The 22,031-nt window shown below is 45.3% G+C and overlaps 1 protein-coding gene across 4 annotated transcripts in view; it reads left to right on the top strand.

Moving 5' to 3' along the window:
* The window catches only part of MCC (MCC regulator of WNT signaling pathway), a 393,316-nt gene that overhangs the window by 310,961 nt on the left and 60,324 nt on the right, over window positions 1-22,031 (top strand). For all 4 annotated transcript variants that reach the window (XM_024563292.3, XM_024563290.3, XM_024563289.4 and 1 more), the window contains 2 exons: window positions 5,550-5,692; window positions 21,022-21,185. In XM_024563292.3, coding sequence (XP_024419060.2) covers window positions 5,550-5,692; window positions 21,022-21,185 — 307 coding nt within the window. The remainder of the gene's footprint in view (window positions 1-5,549; window positions 5,693-21,021; window positions 21,186-22,031) is intronic.

The following is a 22,031-nucleotide window of genomic DNA, read 5'->3' as shown; positions in this document are numbered from 1 at the left end:
TCAGGCCTGGACCGTGAACCTGGCTTTTCATCTGATCTTTCAGCCCACCCTTTGACCTGTGTAGTACGTCTATCTGTCTAGTTTCACGTTGCTGCATCTGACACAGTATAACCAAAACCTCTTTATCTTCCAGCAAGACATGTTGTTTTGATTAATTTCTGGCCTAAAAGGTAAAATATACTGAAATAAAAATAAGCCCAGAAAAATAAAATAGACTTCTCTCTCCCCATCTCCCTATGTGGTATCCACATTTAGAAGTTCTTGAATGTTGATCCTATATCAGATCTTGTTAAAACTGGTACTCACTGACGGCAAGAATGGCTAGCCTTCCAAAATTTCATTTGGCAGTTATTCACCAAAAGATTCATACATGAGTCTGAGCTTCCTCTGTGCTGTATAAAAATATTCAAAGGGGTAGAATTGAAGAATCAGAACTTTATTCATCACTGATTTCCTGCTGCAGATCCTCTAAGACAGAGGTGTCAAACTCCTTTTCACTGGGGACCACATCAGCCTCACGGTTGCCTTTAAAGGGCCGAATGTAATTTCAACTCCTTAACCGTTAAGGACTAGTTACATTTACACAGTCCTAAAATTATTTCAGCCCTTTGAAGGCAGCCATGAGGCTGATGTGGCCCCGGCTGAAAAGGAGTTTGACACCCTTGCTCTAAGGGAACTGAATGGAATGTGTTTCCTCTTTATATCTGAAAAATCTTTATTCTTTAAAAGAATGATGGTCACTTCAGAGCAGGTCTGCCTTTAGTTGTAAGAAAAACAGAATGTGGTTCAGAAAAACCACCAGGGGTTAGCTGGACATAGCTGGCTGACAGTTGCCAAGACAGGCAGATGTCCATCTGGGTCTCGTTCACAAATCACTTCAATCCAGCGACAAGGCATGAATGCACACCTCAAAATTAAATAGATCTGGGTTTTGCTGGTGAAGTAACATTTTTGTCAAATGCAGCTGATTCCACAGTACTTCAGCGTTAGGTCTGCAGAGCATGATAGGAATTATACATTCATTGTCTTTTCCCACTTATGATTAAATCGTTTCTCCCCGGCCTAATAAAAAAAAGACATCTTTAAAAACAACTGCAGTCCTGGCCAGGTTGCTCAGTTGGTTGAACCTTTGTGTACCAGAGAGGTTGTGGGTTCAATTCATGGTCAGGACTCATGCGGGAGATGCTGATGGATGTTTCTCTCTCACATTGTTTCTCTCTCTTGCTCTCTCTCCCCTCCTTCCTCTCTCTCTGAAATCCAGTAGAGGCTCCTATATTGGAATGTTGTTTGTTTGCACTAAATTTAGGAGCTAGGCTGTGATACTAAGTAGTTGCTTCATCTTGGGTAAGTTGCTTAGCCTCGTGAAGCTTCAGTTGTGTTGTTTGTAAAATAAAGGTGTTGGTCCTGGTTTGGATGGTCTCTGAGATCCCTTCCAGTCTGTCAGTCTGTGACTTTTCTGCAACTGCTGCTAACCTAGGTGTGTGTACCCTCTGATGTCTGCCTCCTCAGGAGCAAGTTTGTTTTCTTTTGTTGTTTAAGCTAGTAGCGAGCACTAATTATTACAACTCTAAATACAGCACCTGGACACACTTCACAGATGCTTCTAAGTGAATGAAATAATGTGCACTTAGAACCCTGTGAGATGATCCTTTATATTCCAAGAGCAACACTGAGAACTTCATAATTTCATAGTTATGAAACTACCACAATAGCATATAATTATCAACATTTATCAGTTTATCAGCTTCTGATTTTTGAGGTACATGTGATTGTTTCTTGGACCTTTTCGTGTTTTCTTCCTTTACATCACAACACTAACAGTTGGCGGTCTTGGGGAGGCATTTTCCCCTCAAAGAAGTAAGCTATCACTCACCAAGTTAATACCCGCACACCCGAGATACGCACTTTGAGATAAAGTCACTTTGAGATGCTGATGCTGTGTCAGTGGCTAGACATCCTTACCAGCTTGGTGACTCACTGCAGATTTTTGCCTTTCTGAAACTGCCACGGGCTGGCGGAGTGTTTTGGACTTTTTTTGACTTCCTGTCCATTGCTCTTGCTGCACCAACTCTCCTGAATAATACACTAGGGAGAGAAAACCCCTAGCCCCAGTCCGTCCCTACAAGTGCTGCGATCCCAGATTGACTGCCGCTTTACAAGAGGCCCTGAGAGTGTTTGTCATTTCCCAGTCCCGGATCCCAGCCTCCTTTCAGGAATGATGCCGATGGTGATGTTCAGGAGAGCTGGGTATGAAACTCGTGATTTTTTTTTTCCTAAAGCCTGGGAGAAACAACAGGATTGCACAAACTGTCTAATATTTAAGCTTCGTTTAACCTTTCTGTACCTCACTAGTTGTGACCCAGAACCATGGATCTTCTCACAAGGCTACTTTTCTGTGCTAGAGTATTGGGTTGGCCAAAAAGTTTGTTTGGTTTTTTTCCATAAAATGGCTCTGGTAGTGCTTTGTTATCTTTAACTTCATTTAAAACAATTTTGTTTGATTATCAAAACTGGTGAATTTTTGTGTAGCCATTTTAATACTGATGATGGAAGAAAATATACAACATTTTTGGCATATTAGGCTTTATTATTTCAAGAAAGGTAAAAACACAACAGAAAGGCAGAAAAAGACATGTGCAGCCTATGGAGAAGGTGCTGTGACTGATCCAAGGTGTCAAAAGTGGTTTGCGAAGTTCCGTGCTGGAGATTTCTTGCTGGACGATGCTCCATGGTTAGGTAGACCAGTTGAACTTGACAGCCATCAAATTGAGACATTAAATCAATATTATACCACGCAGGAGATAGCTGACATACTCAAAACATCCAAATTAATAGTTATTGGTGAAAATGAAAAATGTATCTTTTATTTTATGGAAAAAAACTAAACAAACTTTTTGGCCAACCCAATACTCATTATGATTGCCATAACGAGGAACCTTAACAGAAATGTGGGTGCTCAGCCCCTCCATGTGCGGTCAAAAATACAGAACTCTTGCTCTTCCCTCCTGCTTATTTTATCTGTTTCTATGCGTGATCTTGGCAACATTTACTCCTTTCCATGACTTCCTAGACCTCATACATGTTACCTTTATCTCTACCATGTAATCCTAATTATTTGCCTCCTTCACTACAATAAATTCTTCTTTTGATCAAAATTGCCCACTCAACAAGTGCTGAGTGCCCCGCCAGCCTCATGCTTCCACTGCACCCCATTTGGGTTTCAGCCACACTGAACCACTTATTCCTCTCCCGGCCTCCACACGTTCCCCTTTACAGGCTCCTCTGAGCCTTTACATGTGCCCTTCCACCCGCATGGCCCATCCAAAATCTACTTGTCTTGAGATGTGTCTTGAGTGCTGCTCCATCCAGGAAGTCTTCCCTGGTCACTGACCCCCTGCAACCCCACATGCTCCTCCTGTGTCCACGACAGCATCCTTCTCACATTAGACTTAGTTGTGAACATATTTGATCCCCAGAAGACAGCACCCATCTGGTCTTTGCTTTCCCCTCCTTGTTTTGGTGCTCAGAGACATTGAATGAGGATTCCTCGTTTGCATTTCCTGGCACTGAAAGCCTTCAGGCTCAGGCTTCTAGTGTGGTGTAGTTCTCAGACCAGTGCTCCAGCCTCAGTAAGGAATGTGCCCTGAGACCAGCACTTCCTTCTCTCACCCCTTCCCTGGGCATTCCTTTATACAGTTCATCCTAGTTATCTCTAGAAGTAATTCCTTCAAAGCAGAAGTTTGGGCAGGCACAGTATGTTTGGAACCTGCCGAGCCAGGAGGATTTAAGGTGGCTTTTAAAGACTTAGCAAGTGCCATTCATACCATAGATACAGCAGCAGAATTTTTCGGGCTTTTTTAGTTGTAAAACAGTCTCAGCCAAGCTGACGCTGATTGTGTTGGCCATGCAGCAGAGGTAATTGATTCATTATACACAAAATTTCCTGTTAATGGAAATCAGAACTTTAAGTGCTGATTGAAAGGAGAACTGATCTATCAGGACACAATTACCCTCTAGACTAAAGAGGACAAGACTCTTAAGAGTGCTTTTTAATTGTTTTATCTCTTAAACCTAATTATTGTTAGCTTTGCAGGTGTCTAATAATTAACTTAGTCATAGAACATGAAACCATGTATTTTTTGTCTTCACCCCCCCATTCTATTTCATATTTTGCACACTTGGGGGGGTGGGCTTTATATCTGCTTCGAGTCCACCCAGATTTGGGTGGCTTTTATTAAAAATACCGTATACAGCAGGAACCCAACCGAATCCCTTCCCTGGGAGGATGATGATTTTGGGAGAGAACCAAGAAGAGACCTTCACATTTCTGTAGTTTATGGATGTGCCTCCCCAGTGTAGAATGGCAGTTGCCTCTCCTCCAGGTTCCAGAGATCACCACTCGCCATCTCAGTCGACCCAAAACCCGAGACTGCGGACTTTCTGCGCGCGCGCGCGCACACACACACACACACACACACACAGAGCCAAAACCTAAAAGGAACTCCAGGCTGAGAGGATTTCTTCTCGTCCTAGCTTCCTTCACAGACACCCTCCCCCTGGGGCCGCACAGACACCTGTGGGCTTTCCAACCTCATAATTAAACCCACTGACAATTTTCTCTTCCAGCTCACTTGCAAAATAAATGCTTCCATCGAAGTTCACTTTGCTCTTTCCATGTCTGTGTCCAGAGTGATGACAATGGTGGTGGAGGAAGGAATTATGGTGTGCCTGAAAATACCTACTACAATTTTAAGTTTTCTTAGCTTGCTCATAATTAATTCAGAAGCCCAGAGTTGAGGGATCCACAAAGGGCTGAGAAGGGACAGGTGTTCTTGTGCTAAAGAAACATGGCTGCGTTCTAACATCGGCTTCCCGTTAGCAAACGCAAATCAAATGGAAGGAGATTCACCGTGGACTCGTGTTCTGTCTCTCACTGTTTTCATTTTCCTCCCACTCCATCCTCTTCCTGTTCTCTAACTGTACCTACTTTGGGGGAAATTAAGTGGGGTATTCGTCAGACATGTGATCCATATACCTCTCAAAGCATCCATTTTATTCTGCACGGATGAGGTGCTGGCTCCAGTAGCTCTGGCCCCAGGACCCCCTTATGTGCTCCTCCAAGAAGAAGGCCCACCATGGGGACCCTCCAGGCCATAGGACAGGCCATTTCTGTTCACCAGTCTTCATTATTTTGCTCACTATAGCATCAGTGCTAGTCGTCTTAGTTCTTCTTCACCTTGGAATTTGAGGGGATGAAGAAATCTAATTTCTTCAGGAACTCTTTGAAGGGGAAAAGCTCCTAGTAGGCTGACAGATGAGTCTCGTTGGGTATGTGGGTATGTGTGGACACAGACGCGACCTGTCAGCTTCACATACTAACCATGGATGTGACCGTGTATTTGGCCTAAAGGAACCCTGGTAACAGTCTGGGGGTGGGAGGAGATCTATCTGTTTTCTGTCTGAATGTCTTTTACTTTGTCCTTAAATGACATACTCCCTAGGAGTTTGTCTTATATCTCCATAAGTGGTGACCAACTCTTTTTCCTCAGGGAGGAAGATGAGTACTCAGAGCTGCGATCAGAACTCAGCCAGAGCCAACAAGAGGTCAACGAGGACTCTCGAAGCGTGGACCAAGACCAGACCTCTGTCTCCATCCCTGAAAACCAGTCCACCATGGTCACTGCTGACATGGGTGAGTCTGCCTGCCGTCACCACAGTCTGGTTTCCACAAAGGCATTTATAGAAACTTGAGGCAGCCCGAATTAAAATTTAATTAGTCACAGAGTTTGGTGAGTAGATGAAGGCATGCCCATTTCAGTCCCTTACATACTACTGTGTTGGTCAAAATGTAACTGAAGAGCTGAATTAGCTTTCTGTCCTGATGTTTGTGACTCAAACATACGTCGCCTCTATTTGAAAAATGTGCAAGTAGGGGACCAGTTATAAAGGCTTTTGGAATGCTCTAAGTAACAGTAAAATCTGAATTATGGTGGTAGGAATTGGAAGACTAGAATGGGTGGTGTCACACTGAAATTGAACCAATAGCAGCTGTTGGGTAAAGAGGAATCCAAAGTGACTCTAATATGTTGATCCTGAGTGACTAAGAGAGTGATCATATTCCTTAGAAGGAAGTTTGGTTCAGAAATGAATTGGGAAATAGACATATTATGTTTGAAGTTGTAGAGAAACCTCCATGTGGAAGTATCTGATACAGTGTTCATATGGTGTGTTTTTAAACGGCAGGTAATGACCCATTAGTGGGTCTTGAAATTATATGAAAAATAAAATATTTTTTAAATGAAATCAAATAGGAAAAAATAGAATGGCAGTATTGTTTCATGAAGATTATTTGTTATGTGTGTAATAAGTTGCCAAATGAAATGTTCTGAATGTGGGTTGCAGTCAAAATGTTGCAAAATCACTGGTCTACTTGGAGATGCCTAATTAGGTCTCTGGAGAGATTGAGGTTGAGGATAAAGGCTTTCAAGTTGTGAAGTAAGATCCCTGTGGTCCAAAAGGTGTGGAGACAAAGGAGGGAGGAGACCCATATCTTAGGAAATGTTCACATGCAGGGGAGAGATGGAAGAATGACCGGGAGAAGGAAGAGTAAGATCATGCAAGATCTTATAGACTGTGTGAGAGAGTTTGATCTTTATTCAAAGATTCGCAAGAATCAACTGAAAGATTTTAGCAGTGAGAGGGAGAGGAAAAGACAATCAGATTACATTTTGAATCAATCACTCTGAAGTGGGGAGAAATAATCGGTGGATCAAGAGTGAATGGGGGAGGCCAACCAGGAAACCACTGAAAAGTACACGCAGGCAGAATTGTGGCTGGGATATAGGGTGGTGGCCATTGAGATGTAGGAAAGCAGGTGGGTGGAGAAAAGGCGTAAAATGGCAAGATCTGGCCGAAGGATTGGAAACAGAGGAGGAGGTGTGTGTGGACATGTCCCGTATGTACATGTCTGGATTGCACAGTGGATGAACGGTGGGGCCAGTCACCAATATGGGAGGATAGGAAAAAGGACCAGTTGGTTTGTTTTGCTTTCAATTTTGTTCTGTTTTGTTTTGTTTGTGGGGAGGGTGGGGTGGGGTGGAGATCATGTGTTTTGTTTGGACGTAAGTTTAAGGCATCTGGAGATTTCTGGGCAGAGATGCTTGGGAAAACAGTAGGTATATATAAGAAGCTAAGAGGAGAGGTGCAGGCTGAAGAAAAGCAGCTAGGAGGCAACAGGTTGTTTGCAGCTAGTTACTGAAGCAATGGAAATCTGTGCATAGAGTTGAAAATGCAGAGAGCCTGGACACTAAGCCTTGGGCGCCATCAGCTTATAAGGAGACTCAGCAGGAGCTCATTGGCAGGGATGGGCACCTCATCGTTTTGGTCTGGGTTTGAATGCACCTCCTTCAAAATCAGCTCATGAGCAACACTGTGCAATTCGCTGTGCCGACTCTGTCGCTGCCCCATTGGATTCCTTCCTGTATCACACTGAAATTTTAAATGATGTATTTCTATTTCTTTGCTTGACTGGGTCTTCCCACTACATTCTACTTGGCAGAAGCATGCTTGTTTTATCTACGCGTGTATCTCCAGAGCCCCCCTACAGGGCCTGGCATGTCATATGTGTTCAGAGATACTTCTCTGAATGAAAGAGTGAAGCAACCAACCAACGCATCAGCCAGTCAGGCAGGCAAAGCTATACAAAGGCAACGAGGGTAGTGGTGTCCAGAAGCCGGTGGGGCAGAAAAGGCTCTAACAAGGAAGAAAGGCCAGTGGGCTGGACTGCTGCTAAAGCCGAATGAGACAGACTTAGCTACATCCAAGTCATTGAGAGCCGATACCAAATGAGCCAGACAGAAATGCTTGAGGAGTGGGGACACCTTCCCAGTCTTGGGGTCTTGGCTTCAGGCAAAACTGCCTCTCTCAAACCTGAACCCAGACATGGCCCAGCCATGGACCCACATCTTACATGCTAAGTTATACCAGCCTAATAATCTCTAACCCCGTGGCCCCAAGCTTCTGCACTCTGTCTTCCAGCCTTAGACAGACAGACAAGTGCAAGCCGCCAAAAGGTAGCCAGTTACTACAGAGACATTCCCGCACTGATCCCTCTGTTCATGCCTCTGAAACTATGTTCTGTGAAATTGAATAAGTGACCTGTGCTTCAACAAAGTTTCTTAATCAAATAAGGTTGGGAAATGGAGGGATAAAGCCACTTAAATGGGCCAACCGCCTTTACCAAGGGACTTCTTGGGGCTCCTGACATGGTAGAGCATCTGTAGTCCAGGCTCCTCATTTCTTTCCATCTCTTCCTTCATTTAAAAAAAATATGTTCATTACAGCAGGTGGGAGTATCTTTCCTGAAGAAACTGAGCTTCTGGAGGGAAGGAACCCTGTCTGCCCAGTGCCCGTATATATCCTCTGCCCACAATAGGGGCCTTTATTCATTTTTTTAGAAACTCACGCAGAGCCACGCCAGGGACTGGGGATACAAGAGAGAATCTGTCACCAGAACAGTACAGTACGCCTGTGCTCCAATCCCTCCCACCTAGAGGGACATCCCAACTTCTTTCCATGGATAACAGGGCCCCCCAGAACCTGGGCATCCCCCACCTCAAACCTCATCCTCCCCAGCTATCTAGCCCTATTTTTTCTCCCTGCTCTGGCTTCACTGGCCTCCTCACTGACCAACTTCCTTGCTTCGGGGCCTCTGCAGTCGCTGTTCCCCTGCCCGTCTGCCCCTTCCTACAGTCCGCCCTGGCTTTCTCCCGCAGCCAGTCTTCTCTCATCGGAGGCCACCCCTGAGGCCTCTTGGTGGAGGGCAGCATTCACTCACTCTCACACTCGCAGGCCTGCTCTTCCCTTCCCGGCTTTCTTTGTCTTCATAGCACTTAGCACTATGTGTTTGATGATGCCATGTGTTTGCATTCATAGTATTTTGTCCCGTATTGCCAGTCTTTATCAGGCTCTCCTGCTAGCTTGCAGGCTTCACGTGGACAGCTCTCCTGCTTGCCAACGTAACAGTCCCGCACACAGTATGCACCCAAATGTGTGAGCAGCAGTAAATGCCATCTTGGAGCTCACGATTCTTTGGGGGACGTAGACAAGGAGACAGGGAGTGACCAACAGTGGGCAGACAGGGCTTCTAATGACACCCTCAGATGGGAGCATTGCAGAATGAGTCACCTTTAAGGTACATTTAAACTGAGGGACAAGTTGGGACAAGGTGAGCGAAGAGCAGGAGGCAGGAGGAGAGTGCTGCGGGCACAGGGCCTGCCTGGCCAGGTCCCCAAGGAGGGAAGGCCCTGGGGACGGCAAGGAGGCTCATTAAGGCCACCGCAGAGTGTGGTCCCTGTGTGTGTGCATCAGAACTGGACGTTTGGTTCCTCTGAGTCCTCTGCCATTTTCCAGTTAAACTGCTTCAATAGGGAAAAAAGCTTCCATATATAAACACCATTATAGGAAATCATTAAAAAGCAGCCATTTCATTATGGTGGCTATATCTGCAAATGTGCATTAGCAACCCAGAGGTTTCCTTGAGCTGGATTTTATATGCAAAGTTTGCTGCCATCTGTTTGCTGATCTTCATTTAAGATAACAGGAGTAAGTCCAACCTCTTCCCTTCATTAAAAACGTACTTTTGTCTTTAAACTGTGCCCATCAGAGCCAAGGGTGTCCCTTCAGTAAGCGGGCTCCTGGGCACTGCTGTCAGGGCCTGGAGGAGTAAGCTGGCAATTTAGAAAGTGTTTTGACACCTGAGCAGTCAGATAAAGGACAAAGGTCCCAGTAAGGTCACATTGCATCTTAAAATAAATTGCATTACCTCTGTTCGAACCTAGTCACACAATTGTTTGGAAAATAAAGGTAATTAAATGGACAAAGACAAAGGTGGAAATTGTGGCTTGGGATTTTTATTTCCTCAGTTTGGCCAAGAGTTCTAGTTAAAAGAGAGGTTGGAAATAATAGGTAACACGCCTTGCTCACTTACTTTGTGTCAAGCATGTACAAGCATCCTCATGTTTAATCCTCAGATTTGAAGGAGGCCTGTAAAACTCCTCATTTATAAAGTTGGGATAACAGAGTTTGGAGGGGATAAGTCACTTGTCCAAGGCCATACAGCTACGCAATCATTTTTGTTGTCGCCGCTGTGTTTCTGTAGATGGCTTTGCTCTGCTACGCCTCTGCTTAAACCATGGACCGTGCCAGTGGTTGGCACGCTTCGCTCACTGCAGTCCTTTGAGGTCTCTCGTGCTGACGGGGGAATTTACGGAGCAGCTGTGTGATCACAGCACCTGGCTAATAGCAGAGTGTTTGTTGTTAATCGAGATTTTGCAGATCTCAATCTTGGAAACAACACTCTTAGACCGAATGTTTCTGGGTGCCATAATGGAGCAGAGCCCAGATGTGCACACACAGGCTGATCGCGTCATGCGTGTTTGCACGTGTGCAGTGTACTCGCTAGCAGGCTGTTTTCCCTACTCTGTTAACAGAACAGCAAAGCTCGTCAGAAGCAGTTGTTTGTAAAACAAACAAGATCCCTGACCCGATGGGTCTTTGCACAGCCTGTGATGTGTTCTGCTCCAGTATTTTGAGATCTCTCCTGGTTTTAGGTGAGAAATTCTTATTTTTCTAGAATTTAGCAAGGCTAAACTATTCATACCCTTAGGGCTAAAAGGAAGCACGTGATACCTTGCTTTGCTGGTGTGATCATTTCGATAGAGATTTCCTCCTTATGAGTCGTTTTTGGAGGACAACCAAGGAAGAATTTACACATGAAACCTGGTTCTTTGGCACTGCTGTGACTATGAAATATGTTTAACGTTAAAGCCAGATTTTTCTTGGCTTAATGGCCGATGAGCCTTAATGGCTTCAGGAAAAATGTTCCAAAGTGTCAAGCAGCTACTCCCAGTGGGGACAAGGGGGTCGGGACTGGAAAAGACCGCCCTGCCTCCTCCAGAAACGATTTCTGCAGACTCGGAGACAGTATTTACAAAGGCAAGGCAGCCTGTCTAGAGAAAACTCACTTTTCGTTAAGAGTGAGGTGGCAAGATGGTCATTCATCCCCCAGCAAAGAATTTTTAAATGAGAATCAGATCGTTTGTAATCTGACTCTGAAACTTTGAGGAACCAGTCCACAGGTTGCAACGGTTAGACGGGACTGAAAATAACATCCTGGCTCATTGACGTAGCAGGCCGAGCTCTCGGCTGCATGTTTTCTCTTCTCCGTACTTCAGTCAGGCGACTTAATTTCTCCCACAGGGCTGGCAGTGTTGGGAGGTCTTAGAAGTTTCGAACTTGGACTCACCGGAGGGCTCTCTGAGCAACAAGCGCTTTCTCCCAGGGAGCTGAGCCTGCTCCAGTGAGCCGTCTGCGAATGGAAACAGGGCCGAGGGGCGGAGGAGTCCGCATAAAATCACTCCAGGACTGTCCTTGGAGCTCGACCAAACTTAGAGCAGGAAAGGTCACTGTTCCACTTCACTTTAAGTTACTTTGGAATATTTTCCTCAAATTCAATTCAGTACTTTTCAGACCCCCAGAGAGACTCGGGCTGTAGGATAGAAATGGAAAGGCATTAATCTACCACATTCATTCAAAAGGAGCTCCCATAACTGTTGGCATTCAGGTTAGTGAGCTTCCAGGAGAGTGGTCAGAGGTGAGGCCCGAGCCGAGGCGGGGCGATGAGGGAGGGACCTTGGTGTGCAGTGAGGGGCTGGAGCCGCCCTTTACACGTGCCTCTGTTTCTTCAGGATAGCTTCTCAGGGTTACAGGCACAGAGTCACCTCCACGGCTTTCCCTACATTGCCAGAGGGCGCCCCTTCTGTACCTGCAAAGGTTTCCTCACATCCTCTACAACACGGGGTGTTTCCTTATTCGTAAGTTGTGCCAGTTCAGGTGACCAGGACTCAAAGAAGTAAAATGATTATATGTAAACTTGAACTATTTTACATATGTGTTGCTGAAGCCTTGCTTTCTAGAAGCGACTGCCAGAATTTTTATACCACAGAGGCCCCTGGTGGGGGGGGGTTGCTGGCTGGGAATTCTATGGTGGCGCTGGGGCAGCCTGGAGAGCGGGGTCCGGAAGGGGTGTCAGGCAGCCGGGGTTCACAGCCGCTGGAGGAAGGTCTTATGGTTGTCAGGTTATCTTTCTTATGCCTTCACCACATTTAAGACCAAGTTTACTGTTGTAGAGGCACAAACTGTGCCCAAACTGCGAAGTGACAACAGCAAAAATGAAAACAAATCTCAAGCTGATAAGACTTGGCTAAAATAGAAGCCTCGAAAATGCAACCTCGTTTTCTTTGGGAAAGAAACACAGAATAGGCTCTTCTTCCCGGTGAGGTTGGGGCCCGGCAGGGTGGCAGCTGGCTGCTCACTCTTCTGGGCGGGACCCCCCTGATTCGTGCCCGTGTCCTGGGGATAATTTGGGTGTGGCGGTGACACTTTCAGGAGAGCACTCGTGTTCTCGGAGCCGCGCTGAGAATTCGATCGTCACCGCGGTCTCTGCGTTAAACGCGGACGTGAGCGTGTGCACGCCCTGTCAGACTTTCTCACCTCGAATGTTGAGGTGTTTGTTTCCCCCTCAACTTTTTATTTTGAAAAACTTCAAACTTACATAAAAGATCAAACGAATCCCCCTGAACCCTTTGTCTGGATTCACCGGTTAACATTTTGCCATGTGTGATTTTGCACACACCTAGAAATTTTTTTTCTGGGCCATTCGAAAGTCAAGTCACACAATTCACTCATGGAAATGCATAATATTTTCACAACAACATGATAATGTGTGACAATATTCATAATCTTTTGACCCATTTATTTCATTTGTAGGAATTTCAGGGAAAATATCTGTGGTATGCCCCCAAACATGATGGTTTCCAAAGAATGAAATTTTGGTAGTCATAAAAATCATAATTTAAGAAATGTTTGTGAAAAAACACAATAAAAGTATTATGTAAAGCATGATCCATGTATTCATAGAAAAAGATGTAGATAAATAGTTAAAATGCTAAGAGCAGTAAAATGAGGTTGGAGGATTATGGATCATTTTTATTTGCTTCTTTGATCTTTTCTGTTTAGCACCTTTATTTAGAATGCACATTTATTTTCTTTAATAAGAGCCCTTTAATAATGTTCTTAGAAGAAATTCTTTCCTCTTTATCTCTCTCTGTCTCCCCCTGTATTCAGCTCCATTTCTCACCGCCCCTAGGGCTGAGGGCTGACTTGATTCTTCCACTCAGTCCCCCCTGCAGCCCCATCCCACTTCTGTTTAGAATCCCTAACTGTCTGTGTCTACCTCTTTCTTCCTTTTTCCAGGTTTATCAAGGTAATTGACATACAACACTAAGTTTAAGGTGTACAGCATGACTTGACATACATATATTGTAAAATGATTACCCACAATAAATTTAGGTAACATTTATCACCTCAAAAAAAAAAAAAAAAGTAAGTTACAGACATCGTGACGCTCCGCCCTGAGTGTATCGGCATAAACCTCTTGAGAACAGGGGCCTTCTCGTGCCTAACCCCAGCACCTTTATCACACCCGAGCACTTTAACTTAGAACGTTATAGAAAGTCCATACTCAGACTTCCCCGCCGTCCCCACACTGTCTTTTGTTGCTCTTGTTTGATCTAGGACCCAGCGAAGCTCGCGCATTCTGTTCAGGTACCCTGTGTCTTCACTCCCCTTACATTCCCACCTTTCACAGTAACACTGATGTTTTCGAGGAGGCCGGGTTAGTAGTTTTATAGACACTCCCCTAATCTGGATGGTCTGATTGTTTTTTTATTGTTAGATTTGAGGTTAACATTTTTCGCAAGAATATGCACGGGTGACGATGTGTCCTCGCTACTGTGTTGCAGCAGGAGGTTTATGTATCAGTTTGTTTGTCGTTGGTGCTGTTGAGGTGTTTTAACCTATAATGACGTTGTTCTGATCCTTTTGTCTTGGGCAGACACAGGCACGGTGTTCCTCACACTGGGGTAACCTCAGTGGATACTCTCCTCCTTTCCTTTCAGGTCCTTCGGCCTTCTTGCGCTCAGTCGGTTGGGCATCAGCGTTGCACCAGAAGGCTGGGAGTTTGTTCCCAGTCAAAGCACATACCTAGGTTATGGGTTCAATGCCTGGTTGAAGCGTATACGGGAAGCAACCAATCGATATTTCTATCTTCACATCAATGTTTCTCTCTCTCTCTCCCCCGACTCCTCTCTCTCTCAAATCAATAAACATATCCTCGGGTGAGGATTTTTTAAAAAAAGAAAGCGCCGGCCCTCTTGCCTATTGCCTTAGAGCCACAACAGGCTCTGAGCTGTCTCATCCCTAGGATACCGCGTCTGCCTCTTAGCAGAACATCTGCGTTAATCTGCAGCTCTTTCCTGCACTTGAATTGCTCTACGAGGCTCTTCAGCGGGGTGTGGTGTGCCATGTGATATGTCTTAGATTTGATGATACTTGATCAATGAGCAAAGTAACAAAAAGTTGATACTTTTAAAAGCTGACTTACAGAAAGTCTTTCATTTCTTTTACCCATTCAACGCATGTGGCCTTGACAGAGCGCCACTGCACGCCCAGCGCTGCGTGTCCGGGAACAAACACATGGCCGGGTGACGGGTCACGGCTCCCCAGGCCTGGGCTTGGTACGGTCACCACGTCAGTTAGTAAGTAATTCCGGGCAAGGTGATGCATCAAGGGAAGAAATAAATAGGAGACTGTAGGTAATCAGGGGAGGCTTCTTGGAAAAGGAGATTTCAAGGGAAATCTTAAAAAGAGCCATTATGAAGAGGAGAACTAGGATCTTCCAAACTAAGCAGATACATGAACACTAGCAGTGAAGTGAATGTCCATCCCAGGAGTATGAAGGCTGTGAACCTGCCGCCATATTTGGGGGCAGATTTGTTCTTGGAAATACGCACCACACAGAACTGGGTGGAGCGGGGGAGGGTTTCTAACACCTAGCTCACTTAGCTATATTTTTATTTGTGATAGGGGTTTCGGAGCAGGTTCAGAATCAAACAGCCTTTAAAGATGATTCAAGCCCTGGCTGACATGGCTCACTTGGTTGGAGCATCATCCCATAAACCAAGAGGTCGCAGGTTCAAACCCCAGTCAGGGCACATGTCTGGGTTGCGGGTTTGGTCCCTGGTCAGGACATGTATGAAAGGCAACCAACCAATCAGTGTTTTTCTCTCACATCAATGTTTCTCTCCCCCTCTCTTCCTTCCTTCCCCTCTCTCTAAAATCATTAAGCATGTCCTCAGGTGAGGATAAAAAAAGAAATTTTAAAATGATTCAAAATGAACCAATTCTGGTATAGTTATTTATTTAAAAATTTTTATTTATTGATTTTACAGAGAAAGGAAGGGAGCGAGAAAGAGAAAGAGAAACACTGATTTGTAGTTCCACTTATTTATGCCTTCATTGGTTGATTCTTGAATGTGCTGTCATTGGGAATCAAACCTACAACCTTGATGTATCAGGATGACACTGTAACCAGCTTAGCTATCCTGCCAGGGCTGCTATAGTTTATTGTGTGTAACTCCAGGGGTAGGCCTAGTTGAGTCTGAGGGGAAAAGAGGAAAACCAGCCCACCAGGATGTGTTTAACTGAGCTAGAATGCTTATTTGGCTTAATTTTCATAGCCAGGTACATGTCCAAAGTATGTGGGTCTACTCTTAAACAGCAGCAGAAGAACCCAAGGCTCTAGATTCTGACTAGAAGAGTATAACCTAAGCAGTCTTTTCTCTAGCTCCTGTCAGTCTCACTGGGAAAAGTTACGTTTAGATAGCACAGCAAAGGCAGGCCGGCTGAGTCTGAGAGAGGTGGCTGTGAACGGCAGTGGGGGAAGTAGGCAGAGTGTGGAGCACCGTAGCCAGGCCGAGTCCAAAGGGGCAACTGCTGGCCATTCTGCAGAATGTTGGCTGTGTGGAGCGGGGCCCAGTGTGGCCAGACCTTCTAATTTTACAAGAATAGTCATAAATTCTAATGGTTTTTAAATGTTGGTAATTCATTCAAAAACTGTTTAAAAAAAAAAAAGGCCATGCCAGCTATCAAACCTTGCCCTCCAACCAAATCATCTTCGGCTGCAGGTGGCTCATTTGCATCCTCTGGTCGGAGGGAGATGTCCGTTTCATTTATTCTTCTGTGTGCTCTCTTTCATCTCCACAGCAAATTAGACAAGTGGAAGGCAGGATGCCAAGACTGGGCTTAGTCCTTCCAGAACTCCCCTTTGCATTGTACTTTAATGGTCTACAGCTTAATTTTAATTGACGGTTTGTATAAGAAGGAAGCCTGTGAAATCTGCATGTGTGAAACTGGCTGAGGAGACTGGCAATCCCATTGCTTCACGCCACATATGATGCCATGTACCTAAATTCCTCTAGCATCTATTGCTAAAAGCACACAGTCTCCCTTGTGAAACTGGAATGCTTCCTCCTTCCTGACAGGAGATAATTCATTTTTGCTCTGGCTGCCAGGAAGCTCATGTCATGGCTAAGTGGAACAGTCAGCCCAACAGCTGTTCGCTTTTGTTTGCTTCCTCAGCCTCTCCCTGGGCCTAATCACTGTTTTCCTCTTTGTTCGACACATGCAGCCTCAGACTCTTCTGTGGAGAGATGTAAGAACCTCTGTTAGAAGAATGTGTGTTTGATGCAAATGGCGTCCTCTTCATCTCTGGACATGGAGTGGCACCAGTACCTTTCCTGCGATCAGCACAGCACAGCCAGGGGTCTGCCGTGGGGACCCACAGCAAATGTGCCGTTCGGTGGCAATAAGTATATTCACAGAGCTGTGCAACCAGCACCACTGTCTATTTCCAGACCTTTCTCACCCTCCCAGACAAACTCTGTAACCATTAAGCAATATTGCCCCACTCCCCCCAGTCCTTCAACCTCTGTTCTACTGTGTCTCTGTGAATTAGCCTGCTCCAGGTACCTCATGTAAGTGGAATCGTACAATGTTTGTCTTTGTGTGGCTGGCTTATTTCCCTTAGGTTAATGTCTTCAAGGTGCAAGCATGTGGTAGCATGTCTGAATTGCCTTCTTTCTGAAGGCTGAATACTGTTCCATTGTATGTGTATACCGCGTTTTGTTTGTCCATCCATCCAAGGACATTTTGGGTATTTTCCACCTTTTGGCTCTTGTGAATCATGCTGCTGTCAACATGGGTGTACAAGTATCTTTTCAGTCCCACTTTCAATTCCTTTGGGAGTGTGCCCAGAAGCGGGCTGCTGCATCATGCGTGAGTCCCGTTTTTCATTTCTGAAGCACTGCCTTGCTGTTTTTCACAGCGGTTGCACCATTTTTATTCCCACCGACAGGGCACAAGGGCTCTGATTTCTCTGCAGCCCTGCCAACACTTGCTATTTTCTGTCGTTTTTATATAGTGGCCATCCTGATGAGTGTGAGGTGATACCTCGTTTCAGTGTTGATTTGTACGTGAGGCACCTTTTGTTCATTCTAGAACACACTTGATCTCTTGTCTCCGCTTATATTGCTCTTCTGACTCCTTAACTTACACCTGTTACCTTTTGTAGACACTCCAAGTCCCTCAGCCTTCAGTGTTGATGTTTCAGTCTCCGGCAGGGGCCAGACTGTACAGGGTGCTACAGGGCGAGGGAGGGAACTGAGAATTTATTCTAAGTCTGTCTTTGGATGAATACGCCGCAGACTCTGAACGATAATGCCACCTGCACTGAGCAGCACTGGTACCAGGTGGATGGTGGTGAGTGCTGGGTGCTATGTGCCGACACTCCCTCAGGGGACCCAGAACGTTCACTCCGGCCAGCTTATCCACTTTGTCCTTCTGTGAGGCTCCAAACGGAACAATGACAAAAGATAGCCAAGGGCCATCTGATCATTAATGGGGCTTGTGTAAAACCGCAGTGCTCTGTGGACAACAGGCTGGAATGTGTGGGGTTCACCATTCAACCTGTGTTTTACACATGTGGCTTCCAAAGACCAAAGAAAGCATTTACATTCCTCCTTGGTTTGATGGCAAGATGCTCATTAGCGGTTTCCAGTCCCCATGTTAATTTAAATACCCTCCTTAGTCCTCCTATTTGTTCCATACTTGGATCATATTCTGTACAGTTGCTTTGCCCGGGGGGGGGGGGGGGGGGGGGGGCGCGGTGCCGAGAGAAGGAACTGTGGCATTTGCCTTGTACAACTTCGAGCCGCTCAAGAGATGAGAAGAGTATTATTTATCTTTGTACCCTACTACTGGCCTAAGACCAGGCTCAGCAGTGGTTTGAAGAATGAGAACGAAATATTAGTTGGATCCCTACACCTTCTTCCTGTTCTTTATGGCCCAGTATCCTCAGGACCCAGCCTGGTTCCACCTCTCCAGTCCTACTGAGAGAGCCCATCAGCAGGCACGTGCGATGCGATTGTTGCGTGGGGGAGCTGTGCTAGGGGGGTCCGCGTGGAATGGCTGAACAGAGGCGTCTTTCCTTCTCATCCTACTCATAATCACTTAATAATGCAAGTACAGTACTTCAGGAGTGTGTTAACTGTAATTCAGAGTCCCAGGAAAAACCCTGTACCTCGAGATAAATGATCATTCCAAGAAACGTCTCCAGTTATTACACTGGAATTAAGTATTCTCTGAAAATAGTTCCACCGACATCTGTGGTCACTGAGCAGTGCTGCCCTGGCCCTGGCCCCCCTGGCCAGGAGCTAGGGGTCAGCACCTGCCCTCCATCTCCAGAGGGCCTTCTTCCTGCATCGTTATTACTGTAACTCAGGGTATAATCTATAACAAGGACAAAAAATATAAGGTTGCTGTAAAACATGCTGCTCTAGACAGAGTCTGTGTTTCTAGTCTTGTTGTCTCTTAAATGCATAATGATGTGATATTTATATTCACTTAAAATAATTTTTGATTGCCTACAGCATTTGGAGATACAATGGTGAGGAACATCACAGTCCCTTCTTTCATGGAGTTTACATTGTAATAGAGAAGAGATAATAAACACAAAAGTCAGATCAGATAGTGGTTAATGCCATGAAGAATAATAGAGCAGGGGCTGTGCAGGGAGAAAAGATGAAACCCACCCTTTAAGTAGGGAAGGGCTTGGAGAGAAGGTGGCGCTTGAGATACAACTGAATGGTAAGTGGAGATTAGGGTAGAAATCAGTCTTAGCAGAGGAAGCAGCCACGGAAAAGGAAGCCCTGGGGCGGGCAGGAGATTGGCAAGTTCCAAGGATGGAGAGAGAAGGCCAGGAGTGTGAACAGAGAACAGTGAGTGAGGGGAAGGTGGACGGATGGAGCGAGGAGATCAGTGGGTCTCACCAGGACTGCCGGACTGCATGCGATTATCTGAGGAACTTGAAAAAATGTCTCAGTGGCCAAGCCCCACCCTCAGAGACTGTGATTTAATTGGTCTAGGGTGGAGCCTGGACACTGAATTTTATAAAAGCTCCCCGGGGAATTGCACTGTGCTGCCTGGGTTGAGAAGATCATCAGTCTTCATCATGCAGAGTCTTACAGACTCTGGTAAGGAGTTTGGACTTTAGTTGAATGACAGTACGAAGCCAATCGATGGTTTGAACTGGAGGAGTAACGTGGTCTGACTCATGTGCTTGAGGGCTCGCTTTGGGCACAGCTGGTTCAGTTGAGAAATGATGGTGGGTTGGACTATGGCGGTATCAGTGAAGATGGTACTAAGAGACCACTTTGGGGATACATTTTGGAGGTCGCAGTATCAAGATGGATCGGGCTTATGATGTGAGGCAAAAGGACATCAAGGGTTGCCTAAGAATTGACCTGAGTCCATTCAGGCGGTGGATGGCAGTGCCATTCACAGAGCTGTGAGAGAAACAGGTGTGAGAGGACAGGGACTCACTGGGTGTATTGATCACAGTGAAAGCCTCAGGCTGTCTTCGCTCTAGACTTAGGTAACGTACATACAGACAACCAAATAAGGTTGACCAAAATATTCTGGTAAATCCGGTTTCTATCGGGCTGAGTTTTCTTGAAGTTTCCCAAAGGTAAGCACCGAAAGCAATGGACCATTTTAATTTTAGTGCATGGAACCTGTGATGAGAAAGGAGGAGGCGTGAAGAAGGGAAGCTGAAGCCATTGAGCTCCTTTCATGTAGGAACCAGGCGGGATGTAGGGGAAGGATGTACTTTGAGAGGTGGCATGTAGGCAACACCTGTCTTGCCACAAGAATTGCATGGCATGGTGATGCATAGAATTCAAAATAACAGGTTATTTGTACAGTATGTGACAGGAACAGGATTTGTTTCCAACAAAATTAACTTCTAAGATGTGTCTAGCTCACATTAAGATTATAGTTCTTAATTTGACCCTGGATATCCAGCAATTACAAACAACCCAGATTTTTAAGCCAGAGTCAAGTTACCAGAATTGTTTACAAGACATTTGCATAGAGAACAATATGTAATTTCTTAGAACAGTTTATTCTTCCTGGTGGAAGAAATGACTTAAATTGTAATAGTAGTGCATGCTGATTGGTTATATTGGGGAAAAGTCCTAATTATAAGCTCAGTGAAGGCAAGGACTGTGTCTTACACAGTTTCCATTTTTTTAAATGCCTAGTGTCTCTGCCAACTCTGGGCTTCTTTGTCTTGCTGCTTTAGTATAAGTATGAGATCTTTTTTTGCTGACATTCTTGCTAGAGTCAATGCTTGTCTGAATAGCTGAGCGAGGAAGTTGACCAGAAGTCTTCTGTAGCCCCACCAGCCCCTCTCTAGCACATTTCCTTTGTTCTTATTAAAGAAACTCAAGTTGTGGCTGCCTTTAAGTGAAAGCCAGGAGATTTCAGTATGGCATGGCTGTGTAGAAAATGACCTTGGTCTTAAACCACTTAAAGGTTTTACATCGGCTCCAAGCCTCAGAAGAACGCCAGCAGCCTGATACTAGGCCACCCCACGTTAAACTTTGAAATTTCAAATGCCATTGTCATTTCGTTTCATTGGAATGGATTTTTCATGGGAAGTGAAATAAAGAGCATTCATTGCCCACCTGCCTGCTTCACTCATTTTGCCCACGTTCACCACAGATAACTGCAGTGACTTGAACTCGGAGCTGCAGCGGGTGCTGACGGGGCTGGAGAACGTCGTCTGCTGCAGGAAGAAGAGCAGCTGCAGCCTGTCTGTGGCCGAAGTGGACAGGCACATTGAGCAGCTCACCACGGCCAGCGAGCACTGCGACTTAGCCATTAAGGTAACCCCCAGCCCCCACCCTCTGTGCAGCTCTTTGAGATCATGTGGGGGAAATGGTCAGATCCTTCTCTTTTGAAGTGTGGTTACCTCAAATAGCTGTTAAGAATGAATGTTTCTAAAAGATCCATACTTATAGATTGGGCCACCAGATAGAAGCCAGCACCCATAAATTTTTGTTGGGCTGAATTACATTAGAAAAAGTCATTATGTCAACTAGTCAAGATCACCTTCTTTGCTGCAAAAGTGACAATTTTCTTGGAAACTCTCAGACTGCTAGTATTGAACCACATCTTTTTAGTGTGGCTCATCATATAACCCAAAGATTAACTTGGACGTTTTATTAAAGCTTTATGGCCTCTAGAACATTATTTCAGGAGTTATCAATTCACGGTGCTAACGAGGGGGAAGTTCCAGGCCTCAGTGAGTCAGGTATCCTGAACACATTGGTGCTGGGTCTCGGCCCTGCCTTTCACGTCTGTTCGTTTTACCTCTTAAGGAGGACAAAAAGAGAGGAATTGGCTACATCTGCACAGGCTCATCATGAGCAATGGGAATGTTGAGTCCTGTTGATATGGGGCCTCTGGGATCTTTATATTACTTCACCACAGCTTAGTGACCTCGGCATAGCGATTCAATCTGGAAAGCCTGGGATGGGCCTCTGTAAAGGGAAAACGTGATGTGTTACTTGAAAAATGTCTTAGGCCTCTAGGCCCAAGTTTCTATCAACAGGAATCCTGGATTGCACGAGAGGGCTGTGGTATCTCAAGGTGAACCGTGATTCATATTTAAAACACAGCTGGTTTTCCATCTTTATTTATCTCAATTATTAATACATCACTGATGTGGT

Source organism: Desmodus rotundus, chromosome 1 (genome assembly GCF_022682495.2).
Source record: "Desmodus rotundus isolate HL8 chromosome 1, HLdesRot8A.1, whole genome shotgun sequence".
Taxonomy (NCBI): Eukaryota; Metazoa; Chordata; class Mammalia; order Chiroptera; family Phyllostomidae; genus Desmodus; species Desmodus rotundus.
The sequence above is the reverse complement of the archived record's forward strand: the minus strand, read 5'-3'. Positions and strand labels throughout refer to the sequence as shown.